General features: G+C 36.5%; 2 protein-coding genes, 2 long non-coding RNA genes and 1 other non-coding gene across 6 annotated transcripts; all 5 read right to left on the bottom strand.

Moving 5' to 3' along the window:
- LOC104708114 lies at positions 2,480-4,000 on the bottom strand. The gene is made up of 2 exons (XR_754745.2): positions 3,790-4,000; positions 2,480-2,807 (listed from the first exon to the last, which is right to left on the bottom strand). It is a non-coding gene; the product is annotated as an uncharacterized LOC104708114 (long non-coding RNA).
- LOC104708115 lies at positions 4,790-5,735 on the bottom strand. The gene is made up of 2 exons (XR_754746.2): positions 5,568-5,735; positions 4,790-5,129 (listed from the first exon to the last, which is right to left on the bottom strand). It is a non-coding gene; the product is annotated as an uncharacterized LOC104708115 (long non-coding RNA).
- Positions 13,026-13,106, bottom strand: TRNAL-AAG. Its single transcript has one exon. It is a non-coding gene; the product is annotated as a tRNA-Leu (tRNA).
- LOC104708116 (cytochrome P450 78A7-like) lies at positions 14,714-16,896 on the bottom strand. Its single transcript, XM_010424613.2, has 2 exons — positions 15,660-16,896; positions 14,714-15,539 (listed from the first exon to the last, which is right to left on the bottom strand). Exons 1-2 carry the CDS (start codon positions 16,653-16,655, stop codon positions 14,925-14,927), a joined length of 1,611 nt encoding a protein of 536 aa, XP_010422915.1. The 5' UTR covers positions 16,656-16,896; the 3' UTR covers positions 14,714-14,924.
- On the bottom strand, positions 21,325-22,844 carry LOC104708117. Of its 2 annotated transcripts, none has more exons than XM_010424614.2 (3): positions 22,645-22,844; positions 21,777-22,049; positions 21,325-21,486 (listed from the first exon to the last, which is right to left on the bottom strand). In XM_010424614.2, exons 1-3 carry the CDS (start codon positions 22,663-22,665, stop codon positions 21,439-21,441), a joined length of 342 nt encoding a protein of 113 aa, XP_010422916.1. In that variant the 5' UTR covers positions 22,666-22,844; the 3' UTR covers positions 21,325-21,438. The 2 variants fall into 2 exon arrangements, with proteins under 2 accessions (XP_010422916.1, XP_010422917.1); XM_010424615.2 differs by lacking the exon at positions 22,645-22,844 and adding an exon at positions 22,133-22,184.

Here is a 23,055-nt window from a genome sequence, read left to right on the forward strand (position 1 = left end):
GGGTAACGATTTTGGGATTAGGGTTTCGATTCGATTTTGGGGATTTAATTTTGGGTTTAGGGTTTCAATTTTGGGTTTAGGGTAACGATTTTGGGGATTTAATTTTGGGATTAGGGTTTCGATTCGATTTTAGGGGTTTTAATTTTTGTTTTTAATTTAGGGTAATGATTTTTACATGTTCTCCTTCTCTTCTCAGATGTCTTCTCGAGACCAAAACGGATCTGTCAACCAAAACCATTACACAAGGTTCATATCTTCACAAGGATTATCTCCTCCCGTCCCTTCTCGAGGGGTACGCTCTACTGGCTCTGCTCAAAGGCTACATTCTACCGCCTCTTCTCAAGGTACCTCACCGGTGCAAAATGATCTTCCTCCTCAGCAAAATGATCCTCCTCAGCAAAATGATCCTCCTCCTCAGCAATCAACGTCGTGTGTCAACGGTGCAAGTGCCTCTCAAGTGTTTTTCACTTTGGAAGAGTTACTTGCAAGTCTCGGGCGTGCTGGCTTACCAAAACTGGATCCTAAGCGACCTCCGGGTACTATTTGGTGAGAATGTTATGTATCTAACATATAGTTTATCTTTATGTTTTGTATTTTCAATGATCCTAATTCCTTTTATCTTATGTTTTGTAGGTTTGACCAGGATTCTTCGGTTGCTGCTACTGTCCGGGCCATTTTTGAAAGAGATTTCAAGTCAGCTCATGCCAATTGGACCCAAACACCAGGTCCGGTTGTAAACCGGTGGTTTGAAACTTTTGCGGTAAGTTACAAATTGTTGTTGTGTTTAAATTACAGATTTTGTGTGTTTATCATTCGAATTTGGTTCTGATTCTGTTTCTGATTCATTTTATGTCTTTACAAGCAAACATACAATTGGGATGCGTCCATCAATGGAAGAGTTAGAGCTGAGTTTGAAAAGAAGTTGAAGACCCGGATGAGTGATCAAGTGTCTCGGTGGAAGGGTAAGTGGAGGAAGAAAGGTAATGACGCAATGCCGCGGTGGCTTGATCCTACTGTATGGGATGGCTTGGTCAACTTTTGGTGTGAACCAAAATCAGAAGCAAAGAGTATCAATAGCCGTAATGCTCGCTATAGTGATCCTGATGGCACCGGAATACATAAGCACCGTTCTGGTCAGACCTCTTTTAAAGCCCGAGCACGAAAGCTTGTAAGTATCTATGTTTAACACAAGTTCATTAATCATATCATATATACAATATAGTAATATAGTTGTTTGATTTCTCTGTTTTTAGTCTGAGAGTACTGGTGAGCCACTACCTGATTTCCTGCGAGTACTAGAAGATACTCATAGGAAACCTGATGGGTCGTTTGTTGATGGACTGTCTGAGAAGGTGTTCAATGAAGTGTCGTCAAAGATAGCTGAAGCTGAGTCTTCCCTAATATCAGCGGATAACATGGAGAGTAGTGCTTCTGGTGGGTTATCACTAATTGTGAAGAACCAAATTTATGCCGAGGTAAAACATGCTTCATTGTTTATGTTAATGTTTGTGTTTGTGTAAACACTTATGGTGTCTATATGTTTTGTTGGCAGGTTGCTCCGAAGAAAAAGAACCGGATATATGGTGTTGGTAACATGCAAGCAGAAGCATCTTCAGCTCATATTGTTCAACCGCCTCCTCCTTCTGAAGATCCACTTGTTCTAGCTGCGAAGCTTGCTGCTGCCGAAGCTGTTCTTGAAACTCAGGCAACTCAACTACAGGCCAATGCACAAAAGATGCAAGAAAATTCAGAGAAGATGCATAGTTATGATGCATACTTTGATTATCTTGCATCTAAAGATCCAGAGTTTGCTGCTAGATTTCGCCGAGAAGATTCACCGGCCAGACCTGCCACCGGAGATGGAACCACTGGAGATGGAACCACCGGAGATGGAACCACCGGACAGTAAACACTGATAAACTTGTTTGTAAACTTAGTACTTAGTACTCTTTATCCTCTCATATCTGTTTTTTGTATAGAACAAAATCGGTTATTATGTTTTGGTATTGTAAACTTAGTACTTCTAATTACAACATTAATTTGCTTAAGTATAAGATTTAATTATAATTCCAGGTTTAATTTTAATTACAGGTTTAATTTAATGAAGCTTACCAAAATGAAAATTTTAATTTTTTTTACAATTTACACCATTATTATAATTTGCAACGGAAATTTTAATTGCAAAAGCATCGCAAATTTGCGAGGGATTTACTAGATCCAAAATTGCTAGGATGTTGCTAGAAAAATAGTTCCTCGCAAAATGAGTGGGATTTGCGAGGGACAACATTTTCTAGTAAAAGTTGCGAGGGAATTGCAACGTTGACCGATTTGCGAAACGCGATTTGCGAGAAATGGATTTTACTCGCAAATTTCTCGCTTTTGTCGATTTGCGAGGGATTCGCGATATATTTGTCTATCGCAAAAGACGTATTTTCTTGTAGTGATATGATCCTCTAATTTCTTATTATACCACTCGAACGATCCTCACCAGTAATTAAGTATTTCGTCTTAAGAAGAATAAAGGACTTGTAGTCGTAGGACTTACAATCTTCAGGAATTATACAACACAAGTACTAAATTATACACTACATTACTAGCAGAAAAGACCAAGGAAGAATGTCTCCATAAACTTAAAACGAAGTAAGAAACTAGAAAGGCTTGTTCTTGTAATTGACACTTTTTTAGTTTTTACGTCCAGGCTTGCCGGAACTAACTTCTCTCGACTTCTGCACTACTTTCTTTGGTTTCGCGTATGCCCTCGACGACACTTCCACAACCTCAACTTCAACTTCAATTTCATTCTCCTCCTTTATATTTTCAAAAACATTTGTCATTCTTTATGATATACACATACAAGAAAAATAGAAGTTAATGGGAGTGATGTGTCAGCACAAGAATTGAAGATAATCTTTTCTTTATGAGGTGTCAACATCAAATAATTAAAAGTTATATTTTATATATCATTTTTAGATTTTTATTCATTATATTGTCCACCTAAACCTCATGTAGATCTCTACAGTTTTATAATACTTATTTAAGGTCTAATTATATAACTTTGGGGTCACTAGTGAATGATTTGGTAACAGTTTCATCAATCACGTCTAACTTTCATAAAATCCTTCAGAGACTATAGTAAATATCACTAACAGTTTAAGCTTTTTGTTGTTTTGATAAGCCAAGATAAATTGTTTTAATTTACTATATGATAATATTTTAACTAGAAACTCCATATTAGAAACATGGTATAGAGTAAATATATACAAAGAGCATTACAGATCTACTTATATATAGTCAATTGACATTTATTATGAAATCCATCAAACTTGATATATATGGTTTCATTATAAGATCCATTACTAATAGATTTGCACTAGAATCCTACAAAATTTAATACAACCACAACAAACCAACAAGAAAAGTCGCATTCAAAAGTTTTGCAACCAATTTTCATTATAAGTACACACTATAGCTAGCCACAGTCTAAAACTAAAGTTCATCCCAATACTGCTTCTTTTTTTTTCTTTTTTTTTTTTTTGGGCTAACCCAATAGTGCTTCTCAAAAGGAAAAACTAAATAACTTATAAAAAAAACTCATAATATATATATATATATATATATATATGTTGAAGAAAAAGAAAAAGAAAAAAACTCGTAGCTTTTGAGGGAATATGTTGTACTAGGAATCTTATGTTCAAAGACGACGAGATCTAATCGCATGAATGCTCACAAAAGATATGAAACATTAATTTAATATAATGGTCGTTTCATGTTATTACAGAAATTACTTACCCGCAAACGACGATCATCAGGAGATGGCAGACCAAAAAGCTTGAGTAAGAGAGATCGGAAAGTTTGGTGAATGAACGTAAAAGGGATCCAAAGATAATAAGAAACGCCTCCTCCTTCTCTCTCCATCTTCTTCTCTTCTTTTTAATTCTGCTTCGTGAGAAATAGCTAGCTAATAAGTGAGAGAGTGAGTGACTTGAGTTTAAAATATATATTAGCTCATATCCGTCGCTACACTAAGATTACAATATTATAAGATGGTTATACTATCTACCTAACTTAGTCCAATAACAACAGCTCACTTGGCGCGTCTTTTCGTATTAGTGCATGTTCCTATGAATAGAGTATTATTAATTTTAATTTTATCCCTGCAAAATTTATCTATTTCTGTTTTCCGATGTTTATATACTCATGTGCTCTACTTACATTAATAAAGATATATATCTTTGTATTTTTGTTATTATTTGAGCAATACTGTACTTATTTGCACTTATTGAACATATGTTATTATTCGGACTAATCTAAGATCGATTAGATCAATATCTGATGGAAATGGATGTGAGCAGAAGATTTACCAAACGTTGTAATCAAATATGTCTATACTAAATTATAAGAAACAAATATTATTGGACGATATATCATATACGTTCCTAATTTCTCTAAATCTTTAATATACTTATATTATATATAACACATACGATTATCTTTGGTTCGACACTTCTTCGATCAATACTCCATCTGTTCCAGCCAATTACGACATATGATTCTAAAACCAATGTGTGTTTGTTAACCTACACAAATAGATACTTTGACTGGAGCTATAAAAGTCAGTAATCAGCAACAACAATACTTGGAAATTGGTCGTTGTCAATTCACACCGTTTCTTAATCATATGTCAAAGTCAAACTACCAAATGCATATTTGCATATAACATATATTAAAAAGAAGTTGTATATATTTTTCCATAAAAATACTTAAAATATTATATATGATAACCTTCATATATCATAGAATTTTGGTTCATCTTTTCTTATTTTACAAACTGACTTATACACAGTCAAGGATCACATGGTTCACGCAAAAGAAAATACATATTTATAACAATATACATTACGCATTAGAAGAGAATGTAAAGTAAATTAAAAGGACTTTCTCCGAAGTCCGAACATATATATTAACAACTTGAATTTGAAGTTGACTTTTGTTGAAATGAAGACACGTGGAAGAAGAAGAAACTAGGAATGTGACTAGTTGGTACCTCCACGCCTCCCGGTACTCGTTTGCTGCTTACCCCTCGAAGTCACACTCAAAACCTCTGTCTCTTCCTCGTCTTCTTGTGATATCTTCACGACCATTATAATTATATATACATAATTAGCCATTAGAAATTTTATTTCGAAAGGAAAGATGTGAATAAGCTCAAGAACATGTCATTTGGCTAAGAACTGTTCAAAATCTCACAAGCATGTATAGTTGTAAATAAGGAAAGATAAAGTTTATGATTAAAATCAGGAGAAACTCCGAACTATCATTTTATGCTTTCTAACTCGGCCGGATTTTAATCATCATTTGAATATGCTATAGGAGGATATATGAATTTCATGTAAACCGAAGATGAGAGATATTCAAGTATAATAAATACAATGACATAACTGGTATTTTTTTATCTATAATTACAGATGCTTTCGATAGAAGTGATCCGAAACTTTTCGTATATTTTAGCTAAGAATTGTTGATTACACAGAGTCATATACTCATATAGATAGTAGTATATTACTCACCGGAAAGTTATCACTGTCAGGAGTAGTTCCTAGAATGTGAAACCTGACGAGAAGCGATCGGAAGATATCGTGGATGAAACTAAAAGGGATGCAGAGATAAGAGCAATCTCCATTTTCTCTTCTTCCCTCTCCCTCCATCTCTTCTTCTTTTGTTTTCCAAATTACAAGAGACAAATTGGGTCATTTAATAGAGTTCAAAATCACTCATCATTTGTTCTTAGTCAACTTACAGCAATTAACTACGCTAAATTGTTATAATACATGGTAGTTCAATATATTACTCTGATTGTAACAGCTCATCGGTCGCATCTATTCTTATTTTGCATGTTTCCCGTTTGTGATTTGTTTATGTACTTGTGGAAGAAAAGTATTGAAATTGACTTTATTATACTCGTCTGTGAGGATCATCATCATAACATAAACCAAATTTGATACGTGAGAACAATCCATAATACTGATAAACAAGAAATATAATAACATTAAATAATCATAATTCGATAAAAAAAAGTCTATGGTTTTATCATCAAACTATTTTTCAGTTTTCTCATGAGTACAGGGACGGATAATAAAAAAAGAGCATGTACAAAGGCAAACACATGCGTGTATATTGTTGTTACACATGTAACAAATACAAACTTTGACAATTTAACGCAATAATTAGGGATATGTTTATAGTGTTGTAAGAGATATGCAATGATACGCTATTCAATAGCTCCATATTCTCGTATCATTCTCGTATTATGTCATTTATAGAACATTCTGTTTATAGCTGTATTTTAGGGTATTCTATGTACAAGTATATATAGATGTGTAAAGTCTTCTGTATAATATAAGATTCATCTTCTACATGGTATCAGAGCAGATCAAGATCTAAAATTTTTTCCGCCTTATTTCTTCTCTGTCTTCGTCCTCCGCTCTGTTTCTCCTTTTCTTTTCTCCATGGCGAATACTGCTGAGGTCATTGATACCACTCAATCCTATCTTAACATCAATATGAGTAATGTTATCAAGCTCACCTCTCTCAACTACATCACTTGGAGTCTCCAAGTCCACTCTCTGCTAGATGGTTACGATCTAGCAGGATACGTCGATGGCTCTATTCTTCCTCCGGCTCCGACGGTGGTCTCCGCTGGTGTCACCTCTCCCAACCCTGACTACACAAAGTGGCGCCGTCAAGACAAGCTGATCTACAACGGTCTTCTCGGAACTCTCTCTCCCTCTGTTCAACCTCTTGTCACCACCACCAAATCTGCTGCGGAGATGTGGCGTACTGTTGCAGACATCTTCGCCAAACCAAGCAAAGGGCATATTCAGCAGCTGCGTCTTCAACTACAACAATTCTCCAAAGGTGACAAGACCATCGACGAGTATATGCAAGGGTTAACAACTTGTTTCGACAAACTTGCACTTCTTGGTAAGCCTCTCGATCTTGATGAGCAGATTGAAGCTGTCCTTTGTGGTCTTCCAGAGGAATACAAATCTGTTGCTGATCAAGTTGAAGGACGTGAAGTCTCTCCTAAGCTCACCTAAGTCCATGAAAAGCTTCTCAACAAAGAGGCTCAATTGCTAACCGCTGCTCTTGTGGTACCTTCCTCTACTCCTGTCTCTACCAACGTTGCTACGTCTCGTCCTCGTCCACATCAACAGCGACACACTCCGCGCCCACAACAACAATGGAACAACAGGAACAACCACACCTACAACTCTCAGCGCCAAGACACTCGCGGCTATCAAGGCAAGTGCCAGTTGTGTGGTGTTTTTGGTCACAACGCAAAACGTTGTTCCCAACTCTACCAATCTCACGGCTCTCCCCAAGGTGGTCTGCTCCCCACACCTGTTCGTCCATGGCCGCCGAGTGCTAATCTCGCTCTTACTGCTCTGCCTTCTGCAAACTCTTGGCTTTTGGACAGTGGAGCTACTCATCACATGACTAGTGATCTCCACAATCTCACCTCGTCTCGCCCATATCACAGTGCTGACTCTGTTCTCATTGGTGATGGTTCTGCTCTCCCTATCACTCATACTGTTTCACTATCTCTACCCTCTTCTTCTCGTCACCTCAATCTTAATCATGTCCTATGCCTCCCTAATATTCAGAAAAACCTAATATATGTTTATCGGTTATGCAATGATAACAAAGTGTCTATTGAATTTGCTCCTGCTTCCTTTCAGGTGAAGGATATGAGCTCGGGTGTCCCGTTACTCCAAGGCCGACCTAAAGACGAGGTTTATGAGTGGCTGGCGTCTACTATCTCTGCCTTCTTTGCTTCATCGTCATCAACACCGACCTTAGTGAACTGGCATCATCGCTTAGGCCACCCTAATTATCCTATCCTCCAAACTCTACTATCAAAATACTCTCTTCCTTATTCTCAATCCCCTTCTCAAACTTTGTTTTGTTCCGATTGTTCTATTAATAAAAGCCATAAGCTACCATTTTCACAAACGTCCATCACCTCCACCCGTCCTCTTGAATATATTTTTACAGATGTCTGGACATCTCCAGTTATATCTGTTGACAACTACAAATACTACTTAATCCTAGTTAATCATTACTCTCGCTACACTTGGCTATATCCTCTAAAAGCAAAATCACAAGTCCATGACACCTTTGTTGCCTTTAAAGCCCTTGTGGAAAACAAATTTGACACCCGTATTGGTACCTTATTCTCGGATAATGGTGGTGAGTTCATTGCTCTTAAGTCCTTCCTCTCCACCGCTGGAATATCACACTTCACTTCACCGCCTCACACGCCAGAGCATAATGGTATCTCCAAACGCAAACATAGACACATTGTTGAAACTGGCCTATCGCTCCTCACAAAAGGTTGTCTTCCTACCACATACTGGACGTATGCCTTTGCCACCGCCGCATACCTCATCAATCGGTTACCAACACCGGTCATTGACATGGAGTCTCCCTTCCTCAAGCTCTTCCGCACTCAGCCCAACTACTCTAAACTTTGAATCTTTGGTTGTCTCTGCTTCCCTTGGTTGCGTCCTTTAGGCCGCTCACAAGCTTGAACAAAGATCGACTCCGTGTGTTTTCTTGGGATACTCCCTCACACAAAGTGCATACCTCTGTCTTCAACCGAGCACAGGCCGTGTATACGTCTCCTGCCATGTCAAGTTTGACGAAACATCCTTTCCTTTCTCTGAACTTCGTTCGACTTCCTCCACACCACCATCATCCTCCGACTCTACTCCACCATTCGTGCATTCCTTCTACCCGTTCGTTATGATTCTCTCCTCCACACCACCGCCTATCCTACCGTCGTCACTCGCCTCGCCGTCGCCGGAGTATCCTGGACACTCGCGCTCCGATGCTCACCAGACTGCATCGCCGGAGACTCCTTCGCAAACACCGGTAAGTGATTCTTCTCCGAATCGTAACATTGCAGATCCATCAGATGTTTCCTCCTCTTCTCCTTCTCGATCCACTAGCCCAGCTCCCACAAACCCAACTTCTCCTATGATAAACCCAACCAATTCTCTGGCCCATACTGATCAAAGCCCATTAACCTCTCACTCACCAAGCCCGTCTGTCCAACCTTCTCCTTCACCACAACCTTCTCCTTCTTCCTCTGACACTTCCTCTCAACCTCCCAATGCCCCTCCACAACTTCCCGTTGACAATATACACCCATGCAAACCCGACGCAAGAACAGTATTGTTAAACCTAACCGGATACTAAACCTCTCTGCCGCCTTATCTCCCAATATTCCGACCGAACCTTTAACCGTGAACCAAGCTATGAAGGATAAGATCTGGCGTGATGCGATGTCGGGTGAGATTGATGCCTTTGTGCGGAATCAGACAATGGACCTCGTTCCTCGACCACCGAATCATAACATTGTTGGCTGTAAGTGGGTTTACAAAAACAAATTTTTGCCTAACGGCACTCTTGGCAGGTGTAAAGCGAGGTTTGTCGCTAAAGGCTACAACCAAGAATATGGTCTTGACTACACCGAGACTTTTAGCCTGGTGATCAAAGCTACTACCCTCCGCTTGGTTCTTGATGTTGCCGTCAGCCGCTCTTGACCGATACTTCAGTTAGATGTTAACAATGCGTTCCTTCAAGGAACCTTAAACGAGGAGGTTTACATGGAGCAACCACCGGGGTTTGTTGACTCTGATCATCCGTCGTATGTATGTCGTCTCCGCAAAACCATATATGGCTTGAAACAAGCTCCCCGTGCCTGGTATACTGAACTAAAAACGTATCTCCTCAGTCTCGGGTTCATCAACTCTCTTGCTGATACCTCTCTGTTTATCTTGCGTCGTGGAACAACTTATATCTATCTCCTAGTATATGTTGATGATATACTTGTTACAGGCAATGATAAATCCAGCATTTGTAACATCCTACAGCTCTTGGCTGACCGATTCTCCGTCAAGGATCCAGAGGACCTCAACTACTTCTTGGGGATCGAAGCTCATCGCACAGATAAAGGTCTCCATCTCTCCCAACGCAAGTACATTCTTGACCTCCTTCATCGCCACAATATGCTCAATGCGAAGCCTGTTGCTACGCCAATGGCGTCCTCTCCCAAACTCACTCTTCAATCTGGCATTGCTCTTCCTGATGGCAAGGAGTATCGCCAACTCGTTGGCAGCTTACAATATCTCAGCTTCACTCGCCCCGATATCAGTTTTGCGGTGAACTATTTGTCTCAGTTCATGCATCGCCCTACTCAGGAACACTAGCAAGCGGCCAAACGCATCTTGCGTTACCTCGCTGGGACAACTACTCATGGGATCTTCTTCTCGGCCAAAAATAATCACACTCTCCAAGCTTTCTCTGATGCTGATTGGGCAGGTGACACTCATGACTATATCTCCACCAATGCATACATTGTTTATATGGGTACAAATCCGGTTTCATGGAATGCAAAGAAGCAGAAGAGTGTTGCTCGCTCCTCCACCGAAGCTGAATACCGCGCCGTTGCCAACACCTCCGCAGAACTTCGCTTGATAAGCAACCTATTAACGGAGCTTGGGATAGCTCTTCGAGTTGTGCCGATTATATACTGCGATAATGTTGGAGCCACTTTCCTTTGTGCGAACCCCGTTTTTCACTCCAGAATGAAGCACATTGCGCTTGACTATCATTTTGTACGTGGGCAAATTCAACAAGGTCTTCTTCGTGTTTCTCATGTGCACACAAAAGATCAGTTAGTTGATGCACTCACAAAACCCCTTCCCCGAACACACTTTCTTCATGTGCGCAACAAGATTGGAGTGCTTCATGTCCATCCATCTTAAGGGGACGTGTAAAAGATATGCAATGATACACTATTTAATAGCTCGATATTCTCGTATCATTTCTGTATCATGTCATTTATAGAACATTCTGTTTATAGCTGTATTCTACGGTATTCTATGTACAAGTATATATAGATGTGTAAAGTCTTCTGTATAATATAAGATTCATCTTCTACAGGTGTAGCATATAACAATAAGATACGACAGATATGCTTTGCTAAGGGGAATAATAGGTTTTATACGCCGAGTAAATTATAATGGTTGTTCAAAAAAAGAACATCTTGTATATGTTTTTATAATTTAAGTTTTAAGTCAACGAAATAAAACCAGATATTGTTAATAGCTGCAGATACATAATTAGAGTTCGGTTGATTTTAATGATTTGAGTTGCAGTTGTAAACGTACTACAATGGTTTGACAACGATATATAAGATTGATATATCACGGATATGAAATTAATTAATTACAGAAGCAACTAGACATAATTTTAAATATTTTCATAAGCTTTTCAATGTTTTCTTCACTGTTGTCAAATTTTCCAAAACTTTCCATTAATGCATTATTGGTGACTTTCTAGAGTCTTCTTTTCATCCATATACACAGGGGCAGATCTAGGCAGTAAGTAGGTGGGGCACGTGCCCCATACTACTTTTTATAAATTAGCCAGTAATTATGTGTACTTATATCCTTCAGCTCATTTGGCAAATAGGCACCCATGAGGTCGTGAGTTCAAATCCTCTTTGTCACTTTGTTATATTTTATTTTTCTCTTTTTAGGGGTTACAATTTTATACTTGTTCTATGCCTTTTATACTTTTTTTAGTCATCCTTTTTTGCCTACCAGATGCATAAAATGATACCATACATTAATACATATATCTTAATTAATAAATGATAGTAAAACTAGCAAATTAGTAACATTAAAAATATTATCAGTTTGTAAATAATTTAATGTTTTTTAGGGTTTAAGTTTGTGTATACTATACATTAATACATATATCTTAATTAATAAATGATAGTAAAACTAGTAAATTAGTAACATTAAAAATATTATCAGTTTGTAAATAATTTAATATTTTTTAGAGTTTAAGTTTGTGTGATATATATGGTTAGAAAAGTAAATCTAAATGTCTATTTTATACTGAATTGTAAGTTTGTTATTGTGTATTTCTAATTAAAAATTTTAAAAGATATTTCTGTACCAATAGAAAAAATACTTTTGAAAATTTGGCTCATTGAAGATGCAAATTCAAGTTATCAAAAATATATTTTTAGATATGTTTTATTATATAATTTTAATATCCTTTAAAATATATATGCTTTGTGCCCCGGTCAAAATATTTGTCTGCATCCGACACTGCATACACATATATAGATTGATGAAAAAAAAATGAATTTAGCACAAGCGAAACACGTGGGATGGTGACCTTTTCGATAATTAATCTTTTGGGACAAACCTCTTCAAAAGGTGAGCAAAATTCATTCACGCACTAAGTATAAACAAAATCCTATTGCAAAAACGAATAGAGATAACACATGTATAATAGTCATTTACTCATGTTGGTCAAATGACTAAAAAACGCGTACAACCAAAACCATCCAAACTCTTACGGGATGTATTCAAACCATGATTTTGGAGAATTTGATAAGATTTAAGAAATTTAGAATTTTAATACATTTAAAAAAAATTCATATTTTCAGTAAAACCATGAGATTTGGATTTTTGTATTTTTAACTAAACAAATCCTCTCAAATCTTCCAGAATCCTAAAAATAATTAAAATCCAAATCAACAAAACTGTTTTGAATAACAGTGGATTTTAAATTAGATTTTTAAATCATCAGTTTAATAACAGTGGATTTTAAAGTAGATTTTTAAATCATCAATTCAATAGTAATGGATTTTAATAGACTTTTTAAAATCCATGATTGAATAACATAAGATTTATAAATTTCACACAAATTACTTAAAATGTCAAGTTGAATACACCCTCCTTAATTCCGAGAGAACATGAGCCATGCTCTAAAAAATTCTACTATTATTGTAAACAGTAATTAGTAATAGACTAAACTAGTAATTAGTTAATTTAATATATTATTGGGCCTAATTTATTTGGGCCCATGACATACGGCTTCGAAAATTGAAATGAGGCGCCGAACTTATCGTTAAACCCCCAAAAAATCGAAAAAGGAAATGTTGACAGTGGGATTTGAACCCACGCCCTTTCGGACCAGAACCTTAATCTGGCGCCTTAGACCAACTCGGCCATATCAACTTGTTGTTAAGTTTACATATTTTAAATATATAACTTATAAAAATGTAAACATTAAATAATGAAAGGAAAAGAATAATAAATAGGAGGGGGTGGTATGGGCCAATGTCACCTGAAGAATTGTCGGCCGCCCCCAGCCACTAACTTTGAAGCAGTGAGAAGTCAGTGTCTGAAAATTGAATAGTGAAGAGACAAAGACACGAGCCAAGTTTCAGAGATACGACTCCATGCACAGGTTTCGGTGTCTTTAATTTTAGGAATACATGTAGATCAGCGACGAAACCTATGACTTCTCCTCTACCTCCATAATTTACTTCATTGCTTTTTATTTTCTTTTTCCTTTTTCCTGTCATATGACTTCTCCTCTGGCCATGATGTATGTTCACTATGATTTTTTTCGTGGGATGAATAGTCTAGACCTCAAAATGGATTAATCGAAATTACTCTTTTTCGTTAGTCTTGTAACTTTTTTATTTGCTTTTTGTAAGTAAATCGTAGAGTTGATTTGCGGATGTTGTTTGTCATATAACTGTTTTTAAAACTTTGTGATATTATAATAGTAGTCTATGTTTTGATTGATAAATCTACTCGACAACAAAATCTAATACCAAAATATTATGTCATGTAGATATCTATTCATTAGAGAAATAAACGGCAACGTCACCGTCTCTGGAATCCTTCACCACCATCATAGCTTACTACGGGCCTATTTATTTTTGTCCAGCAAAGTTAACAGATTTTGTCTTAACATGACAAAGTTAAATCAGTTCATTGATTTTCACTTCCAAATTATTTTCCACCGACAGATCAAACACACCAAAAAAATACGTGTGTGTGTGTGTGTGGCGCCATCCCTGATCATTCAGAAACGTGATTCCATTGCTATTGCTCTTGTTCTATGTGATGTGTTCAATGGTTTCTCTCTAATCAATTACAAGATATAGATCTATTTGTTCATTATTTTTATCAAATGGGCGTATGATTTATCTGCTCTTTGCCTCTTTAAGGCAGCTTCACACTCTTTTTATCTTTAACTCTAATTTTATTCCTCGTTCGTTACCGATCGAGTTGTAGTTTGAGTCGGATTCTTTTAGTCAATTTGTAGGTTTGTCACCTTGTTCTCCACCGCTTTCATTTGGTATCTATATATGTTTTTAAGTTGTAAATAAAGGTTGAACATGCATAATTTAGCTTAGCCATAGCGACGGGTTTGAGAAGAAACATTGTTGTAGACTAATGACTATGACAACACAAGTTTCATAAATATATAATTTATATACATTAATGACTACATGGTATCATTTGTATTGCCTCTTTCTCCTCCATTATTACAAAATGACAACATATCTTTGGATAGAAATCACCGAGTAGACGCACCAAATTGATTTAGATCGTCCAATTCATAATTATAGCACAACCCTCTCAGTGTTTTGTCCACGTCCCCTCCGGTTTGTTTCTATATTGATTCCAAAATATCTCATTTCGCAAGAAAACAAGTGCAAATATTTCGATATTTTTAGAAAATGCGTAAATAGGTACGTACGGGTAGAACAAAGTCATAGCAGTTCAAAAGACCTAAATTGATATCGGTATTAGTTTTACTCAATTCATTTCGACCCACTAAAGATAATGGTACATTGATATTAAATAACTACTAATAATTTTTTGTTTTTTTTAACTCTCGATGGAATACAAAAAACGGCAAGCAATCTGCAATCCATACCTCTCGACAAAAAAGAAAACAATAACAAAAACGGAAAAGGAAAAACATTGACAAAAGTCAAAACCCTAAAGAACTTTTTTTGTTTGTTTGTTTATAATTTATAATATTTCCGTTACGACGGCACGTAACGGATGCTCCATCTCACAAGAAAGCTTCAAGACCTCACCAAGATCAACTGGCTCGGTCTGGTCCTGACCCCACTCGAACCGGCGCACCAACTCAGCCACCCACCGAGTCACAGTAGCTAGCCCCATGTTCTTCCCCGGACACACCCTCCTACCGGCTCCGAACGGCGCAAGCCTTAAGTCCCCACCCCGAATATCCACGTCAGCAATCCCGGTGAACCTCTCCGGATCGAACTTCAGCGGATCGGACCATACCGTCTGGTCGTGAGTAATGGCCCACATGTTGACCATTGCAGTAGTTCCCTTTGGAATCACCATGCCGTTGCTGAGCTGAACGTCTGACGTTGAAAGACGAGCCCACGAAAGCAGAGGTCCAGGAGGATGCAGCCTTAGAGTTTCCTTCACTACTGCGTTCAGGTATGGGAGTTTTGCTAGGACAGCATCTGCCACGTCAGCGTCGGCGCTATCCCTCACAGCCGTAACGATCTCGTCCCTCAACTTGGTTTGTATGTTAGGGTTTAGTACAAGCTCAGCCATGGTCCACTCTGTTAATAACGCTGTTGTATCTGTCCCTCGAAAGATCATCTCCTAGAAATTACATTAAAAATAGGAATATTAATAAATGCAAAAAACCATTACAACTAGACCGTTACATATATATACCATTAAATTTAATGTGACTACTATTTCAATTTCATACGAACTTACCCATAAAACGGCGATCATGTCATCTTCTTGAAGCTTCTCATCACCGTCTAAAGACAACAAGAGATCAACAAAATCTCCTATGTCTCTTTTCTTCTCCAAGGTACTGACTCGGTGTTCGTCAATGATACTTTTGACGAGGGTTCTAATTCGAGGAACAAGATCTGAGCAACGTTGGTTTAAACGAATAGAGTCGTAGAAATAACCGAGCCATGGAAGATGATCGGACCAATTAAATGCACCCAAGAGCTCGAACCCTTCTCTAACCATTGATGTAAGCTCATCAAGATCCTCTTTCTGAGCCAGAGGGTCGTATCTTCTCCCAAAAACACTCCCCATGATGTTGTTCAAGGAGGCTAGTTGCAAGTGTTTCCTTAAAACGACTGATCCCGCGCCGTTTTGCTCCGCTGACACAGCTTTCACCATTTCAGCGCAGTCTAGCTGGCGCCCAGCTTCGTGTGCTAGAATACGCCGAGGAGCGAATAGGTGAGTCGATGCGATCCTTCTTAATGTGCGCCAGTAAGCCCCGTTTGGTGCAAACCCTATGGCTCGGCTGAACATGAGACTCTTAGCGGACTGCTTAATCGGCCGGTCCGCGAAGTAAGGCGACATCAGGATCTCGCGAGCCGTGTTCGGCTCAGAAGCGACGATAACCGGCGTCGAACCGAGGCTGAAAGCCATAATCTCAGTGTTGGCTCGGCTCCAAGCCATGGCGGCTAACGTCCGATGAGCCAAGCCGTGGCTGAGAGTGAAAAGACTGCCGAATACTGGTATTCCCCGAGGACCTGGGATCGCGACACGACCCAACCGGTTACGGCCGTCCTTCCATGCCCCGCCACCGCCTCCGGCGGGAACCCAAGTGAGTATGGAAAGAGAAACAAGGGCGAGGAAGATATAGCCGAGGACGGAGACATCATGTAGGTTTTGGGATCCAAAAACGGCAGGTAGTGCGATCATCCAGTAGCTCGTTTCTTTTGAAGCCAATTTCATAAACTCCATTTTTTTTCTCTCTTTTTTGTGGATGTACCTTTTGTTTTACGTACGAACCAAAAGTAATAACAAAAGGAACTTTATATGAGAAGGTAAGTACTTTTTCTTTTTCCTTTCTTTCTTAAAGAGAAAAGTACTTGGAGAGGAACAATGGAGAAGTTGAAGGTAAAGGCATGTCTATATATACAACTATATATATACCCACATGCATTTTTTGGCAGCGTTAATTAAATGCGTAATGCATGGGAAGAGAGAGACGTCGGTTTTGAAATGATTATATTTATAAGTAATGTTGATGTAAAATTAAAATTAGTATATATGGAGAAAATGGTATATAAGGTTAAAAATTGGGAGAGAATCACGTGGAGGGAGGAGGTGAGTCGCATGAATTAGTTTGGCGTTGGATGAAATGAAAGATATGTGTGTGAGAGAGAGGGCGTTATAATATTGAATTCCGCATTTTTATAATTTTATTCTTATTAATTTAGCAATTTAATTTCGTTTGCACCGTTTTTTTTTCTTGGTTTTTGTTGTTTGCATCGATGTGAGTTAAAAGAGGATTCAATGCGAGGTTCGTTAAACGGAAAAAAAAAAAGAATTTAATGAGTCCGCATATTTCGGCTTGGGTAATACGAGAGGAAAAACTAATGAATGTGTTCTTTAGAGAAAAAAGACTAGTAATCGGTTATAGAGGGTGGGATTAAGAGAGTTGTGACGTGCAACGAGAGACTTGCCTTAACTAATTATCTCATATAGTACTCCCAACAGATTCATCCTTATTTCTGTTTATGACTTTTCAATAGAATAGCAAGCTCACGAGTTTGTGTTTGCAGTATAACGAGTGTTTTTTAAAAATTAGAGTAGAATGTAATATTTGAGTGTTTTTAGTATGTACTACGTAGTTTTAAAATTAAAGTATATTAGATAATATAGTTTTAGAGTTAATATTTCTAAAGTTGAAGAGATAAGGTGACATTTTTTACAATCTAAGAAAAAAGTTGATGAAAGAATTAGGATAGCAAAAGGAAACATTTAGGTTTTTGTCCATCCCAACTCAAAAGAATCACACGACTGTCTAATTCATTTATATACTATATCGCTCGGCTATTTTTGTCGTATTTAAACGATATATTAAACAATAAATTAATCGATCGATCGGTTATTAATAATTTATTTTTTCGTCAGATCAATATAATCATTGATTAGTCTTATATTTTATTGTTACTTTGTTACTAACAATTTTTGTCTTATTTACATGATATATTCAATAATAAATTTAGTGATCGATCGATTACTAATAAATTATTATTTTTCGTTAGATCATTATAATATAATTAATTATCGATTAGTTTAATATCCTATTGCTACTTTGTTACATAATTTTGTTGTGTTATTTCGAGGGTTTCTTTAAACAATGATTTTATCGATCGATTAATTACTAATAAATTAGTTTTATCCATTAGATCATTATAATATATTCAATCAACGATTAATCCTAATATCTTATAACTATTTTGTTAACGAATTTTTTCTTATGTCTTACATAAGTGATATATTAAATAATAAATTTATCGATCGATTAGTTACTAATAAATTATTATTCTTCATTAAATTTTTTTAATATATTTTAAATTTAATATTGTTACATAAATAATGATAGAAATATTGATTGGTTAATAAAAGTCATTGACCAGAAGTTTTTGGAAACAAAACGAGAAACTCACCAATTCATCTACCGCGAGATTTTCATCTTTGTGTTAATGGTGTAAAGTCATGGAAATGGTTTCATATTCTTTCCATCATTTATCATATTCCAACGTATTTTAATTATTTAATACGATTATCATTCACCATGTACAAATCTAACTATTCAATGACTGAGGAGAGCGGCTCAATGCTCATATCAAAATTATATGAGACGTATTGCGATCAGTTATACTACATTCAAAATGTGAAAAGTGGCACATTTTGAACATCAAATTCGAAACATGATGAATAACATTAGTTTTTTTACCTAATATTTAAGAGAATGGCGTTTCACATAATAAAATTTGCTTTTTACGAGAATATATCATCTTTAATACGAACAAGGACAATACAAAATCACATTAGAAAACCAGTTAACCAAACGTCACATGCAATTTGTATGTTGCATATTTCTAGCTCGTCGTTTACCGTTTTTCTTTTCAGATAATGTTTTATGAATATTGAATAAAAAGCTTAACAAATTGGTGAAAGTTAGAGGAATCCGGGGTGGAATCTTAGTGGTCGAGGTATGGTAGACACCAAATCATCCATTCTTCATGCTTAACATATTAGGTAAAAGGTTCGAATTTCAACATCTATCAAAATGTTAAATCTGTATGGAAAATTAACCAAATTGAATCGGTGCTTAATTTTATCATTTCGTCTTCTTTTCACTAATTAATGTAATTTTTTTTTTAAATGGTCAAAGAAAAGAAAAAGTGTGAATGGTGAAGAAGGGAGGTTTGGCAGGGGATGGGGCGGTAGACAAATAGGAGTAAATGATAGGAGACATAAGCCATCCCAATGTCCCCTTAAGTACTCAAAGTACATTGTACCTTTCTATATGCATCCTATATATTCGTTCTTTGTTTCGCAATCTATTAAGATAATAGTATATGTATAGCACAATATAGTATGCATGCATCATTATTGAGCTAAGTAGGCTTTATATATATTGTGTTGTGGAGTATTATTCTACGATGTGGCGGTGACAAATTTCACGTTAATTTAGCTTACAGTTTTGAATAAGATTTGAGAGCATTTTGGATATTCGAGGCCGGTTTAAGAAAATCTAATGATACGTGACGGCCGTAGCAAAACTAAATTGAAACGGTGACTACATATGAGTTAAGGGGCACGATAACTAAGGTATAAACAGCAGGATCTCAACAAACCCAAAATTATATAATTAATGTCACAAGTCATAAAAACCGTGACGAGAAATTTTCCAAAGAAAAAACTATCTTATGAACACTTTGACCTCACCGACAAGTTGTATGCAATGTTAGTTCAAACGTGTCAGTGGAGATTAATAAGTTTTGAATGAGAGAGAGTCCGTCTGATATGGTCCGGACATCTCAACTCTTCTGACATTTTGGAAGCAAGAATTGGAAATGGCTTTGGTCGTCCATATGTTTTTGTATTGTGTACGCAAGGGAAACAAAGTAGAGACATGATCAATGAGAACTTTTACTCCTAATTCAAGTAGAGTTCATGATATTGAGTCCGAGATTTCTTATATTCGAATGACACTGACACGAAGTACATCAATGGACAATTCGTGGTGGTGTTCAAATCGGCTTATCCTGAAATCTTTGGACCCCCAAACCACTATCCCACTAGCTAGTGGTCTATCAATAATTAACTTTTAATAAATCATATGTGGTTTATATTTTCCATGTAGAGCATAGTTTATCACCATTGCGCTTAAGAATTGGTTTTCATAAATGGAACGAGAAATAACCCTAAGGCAGGTAGGGACATGAAAGTTGGGCTGTAACAAGACTAAACATATGATGTTGACAGTTGACAGTTTCGTCATCTCTCACGATAGTAGGGGCCAACTTAAATTTAGGCAAAATATAGACATGTCAATTGGACTAGTCCGATCTCTGTCCAAATAAGACTAAAAGATAAGCATGTGTTTTCTTGTCTTCTTTTTTGTTGGTTGCAATCAATGTAAATTTTTTACATTATCAATCAATATACTACTCATAGGCTACAAATCTAAGTTATTTCAACTGCAGATTTTTTTTTTTTTTTTTTTTTTTTTTTTTTTAAACACCCTTAAAATATAAGACTCATATCGAGTTTCAACAAGAAAAAGAAAACACTATGAATCAAGGTAGTGCAACATATGTATGTAAATAACAACCACCATCAAAATTTGTATACGGAGGATGTTGATATTGTTTTTATGAATCACAAAAGACGTAAACTAACTCAACCAAATGCGAATAAACTTACACTAAACATAGTTAAATTAAACGCTCGATAATTTAGATTTTTTTTTTTGTTTTGGCAAGTAACTTTGTTTGTTTTGGGCTTTCAGAACCGTTTCGAACTTAGTCGAATTAAGCACTCCAAATAAAACTCTAATAACCTCTCGAGTTTCTATGCGTGAAGAGATCCTTTTTGGGCTATATTAAAGCTCTTTTAAACTACAAAGACAGGCCTATTTCTTTACCTTTTGTTGTCTACAGGCCCATGCGTGTCTCAAAGACGAAGATTCAAAATTTAAAATTTGTCAGGGTCGAGAGGAAAAACATCACGTCTGACAAAATTATAAGCCTAATAATTAGACATCCCACTTTTATCTTACAGTAATAATCATCAAATGCTTTTGCTGCCACGATCTACTAAGATTCGAAAAAGGAAATCACTCAAAACACTAAACAATGAACACAATTTTACTGAAATCCAATTAACTCCACACAATGTTTATATCAATTATCAAATCACTGTTTTGCTTCAAAAACCTGCCATTTGCCATTTGTGTATTGGAATGGCAAGTAATACTTTGAAGTCGGATCAGTGTTCATGTTTTGCTTTTAAGTTAAAGCATACTAATTAGCTTAACTCTCCGCTAATCTTTTTTTGTTTTTTATATAATAGAGAGCTATATATATGCTTCCAAAAAAAACAAAACAAGAAAGAAAAAGAGAAATGGATTGAAAACATATATTAAAGGGTCAATACATTACATTTCCACATTCGAATCACACAAGTCAATAATAAAACTGCCCCTTTGCTAAAGAATAAACCTTCAAGCCTTGACGCAGCAGTTGAAGCAGCTGAAGATGCTTCTCCTCGTCTGTTCCAAACAACCACACCAAATAAATTATGTTCAATCAAGACCAGCTCAATACTATAATCAATATATAAGATATAGATTGCAAGAAAACTTGGACCCTCTAAAGTATAGATATATCATGTTACAAACCATGTGCTAATAATAATGACTCATACTCTAAGACGTCTTAATGCAAACCAAAATATTGATACAAACGCAAATGCAAATATTTGTGTGAATTGTGATGAAAACTGAAACAGTCTTATGAAAGAAGCAACAAAAAAAAAAAAAAAATGGAATTGGAAACTTACAGAAGGAGAATGTGGTTGGTGATGGTGGATGGGGGAAAACTCAGGTTGGTTTTGGCTTTGGATAGTGGTGAGTTTAGCAGTAGTTGAAGTAGCTGAGTCGGGTGGCTTAATGAGCTCATCCTCGTTGCCTAAACTGGCACGAGAAGGGTCTCTTTTGTTTTGTTTCCTCATCTCTCTAATCTTAGTGAAATCCATAGAGTAGTCAGGCATTGTTCCTCCTCCTTTTTGGTCCCAATCACCAAACTGTGGCACTGATAGCCACGGCGTGTTCTTCTGCAATAACAACAAATATATTAACTAACCAAAAAGGTATCATATTTGATGCACAGACATAACGAAAACAGAGGGATATTTACAAAGCGATGCATCATGAGGAAGAAAGATGTAATTCTCAAAGAAACAAAAGCCAAAGTTCTTGACTTTATAGGACACAAATTAACAAGCGTTGATTTAATCAACGAATCAATAAAATCTGGGGGTAAAGTATGATCTTTTTATTTATCAATCCAATAAAGTTTCGAAATTTCCAACTAGTAGTACAATAGTATATACCTCGTGATGGCAAAGTCTCAGCTATCCTATCGAGATGTGCAAAAAAAAAAAAAAAAAAGGACGAAACTTTAAAGAATATACTCAATTCTTTTGGTTTTCCGATTACCAAGATGCTGATATTTTTAAAACTAAATCATTCACTATAAACAGTATCAGTAGTGCTGGAGCTTGCTAAGCTCTTTAAAACAAAACCCCATGTTCGATTCCCGACAAAAATCCAAACTAACAGATCTTGATTTATTAGTTCAAAAAAAAAAGAAACAAAGTTTAAAAACTACAGCAACAGAACAAGAAGAAGAAGATGGTACATACGTACCTCTTTGCGATGGTCCTCCATATTGGTTTTTTCAATAGATAGAGAGAAACAGAGAGATTGATTAGTCCTTTTCTTTCTTTTAAGTTTTAAGCTGCTGGTACGGTGGTTCCTAGCCAAAGAGAGAAGATGGAGAGACCAACAAAATTATTTAAAAGCTGCAAAGAAAAAAATAAAAGGAAAAAAGAGAAAATTTTGTGAAATTATTATTACAGCAAAAAAACAGCTCGATTTATACCCCAATCAAATTCATTTATTATTTGTTGGCAAAATGATAATATAATTATATACGGAAAGTCCCAGGTAGTGATGTTGTATAAATCACGAGAATGCCATTTTCGACTTTTTTTTGTTTTATCCTCTCCTTTGTGTGTGTGAGATTGTTGTTTCTTATCGGACCGTATTGGGCTCACT

Source organism: Camelina sativa, chromosome 8 (genome assembly GCF_000633955.1).
Source record: "Camelina sativa cultivar DH55 chromosome 8, Cs, whole genome shotgun sequence".
NCBI lineage: Eukaryota > Viridiplantae > Streptophyta > Magnoliopsida > Brassicales > Brassicaceae > Camelina > Camelina sativa.

What these genes read in the sequence shown, in the direction of transcription:
- LOC104708116 (XM_010424613.2), bottom strand. Translation starts at nt 16,655, where the DNA reads ATGGAGTTTATGAAATTGGCTTCAAAAGAAACGAGCTACTGGATGATC. An exon ending in ACATGATCGCCGTTTTATGG is followed by an intron (nt 15,540 to 15,659) that starts GTAAGTTCGTAT and finishes TGTAATTTCTAG; the next exon opens with GAGATGATCTTTCGAGGGAC.
- LOC104708117 (XM_010424614.2), bottom strand. Translation starts at nt 22,665, where the DNA reads ATGGAGGACCATCGCAAAGAG. An exon ending in TGGAGGACCATCGCAAAGAG is followed by an intron (nt 22,050 to 22,644) that starts GTACGTATGTAC and finishes TTGTTATTGCAG; the next exon opens with AAGAACACGCCGTGGCTATC. An exon ending in ACCAACCACATTCTCCTTCT is followed by an intron (nt 21,487 to 21,776) that starts GTAAGTTTCCAA and finishes TGTTTGGAACAG; the next exon opens with ACGAGGAGAAGCATCTTCAG.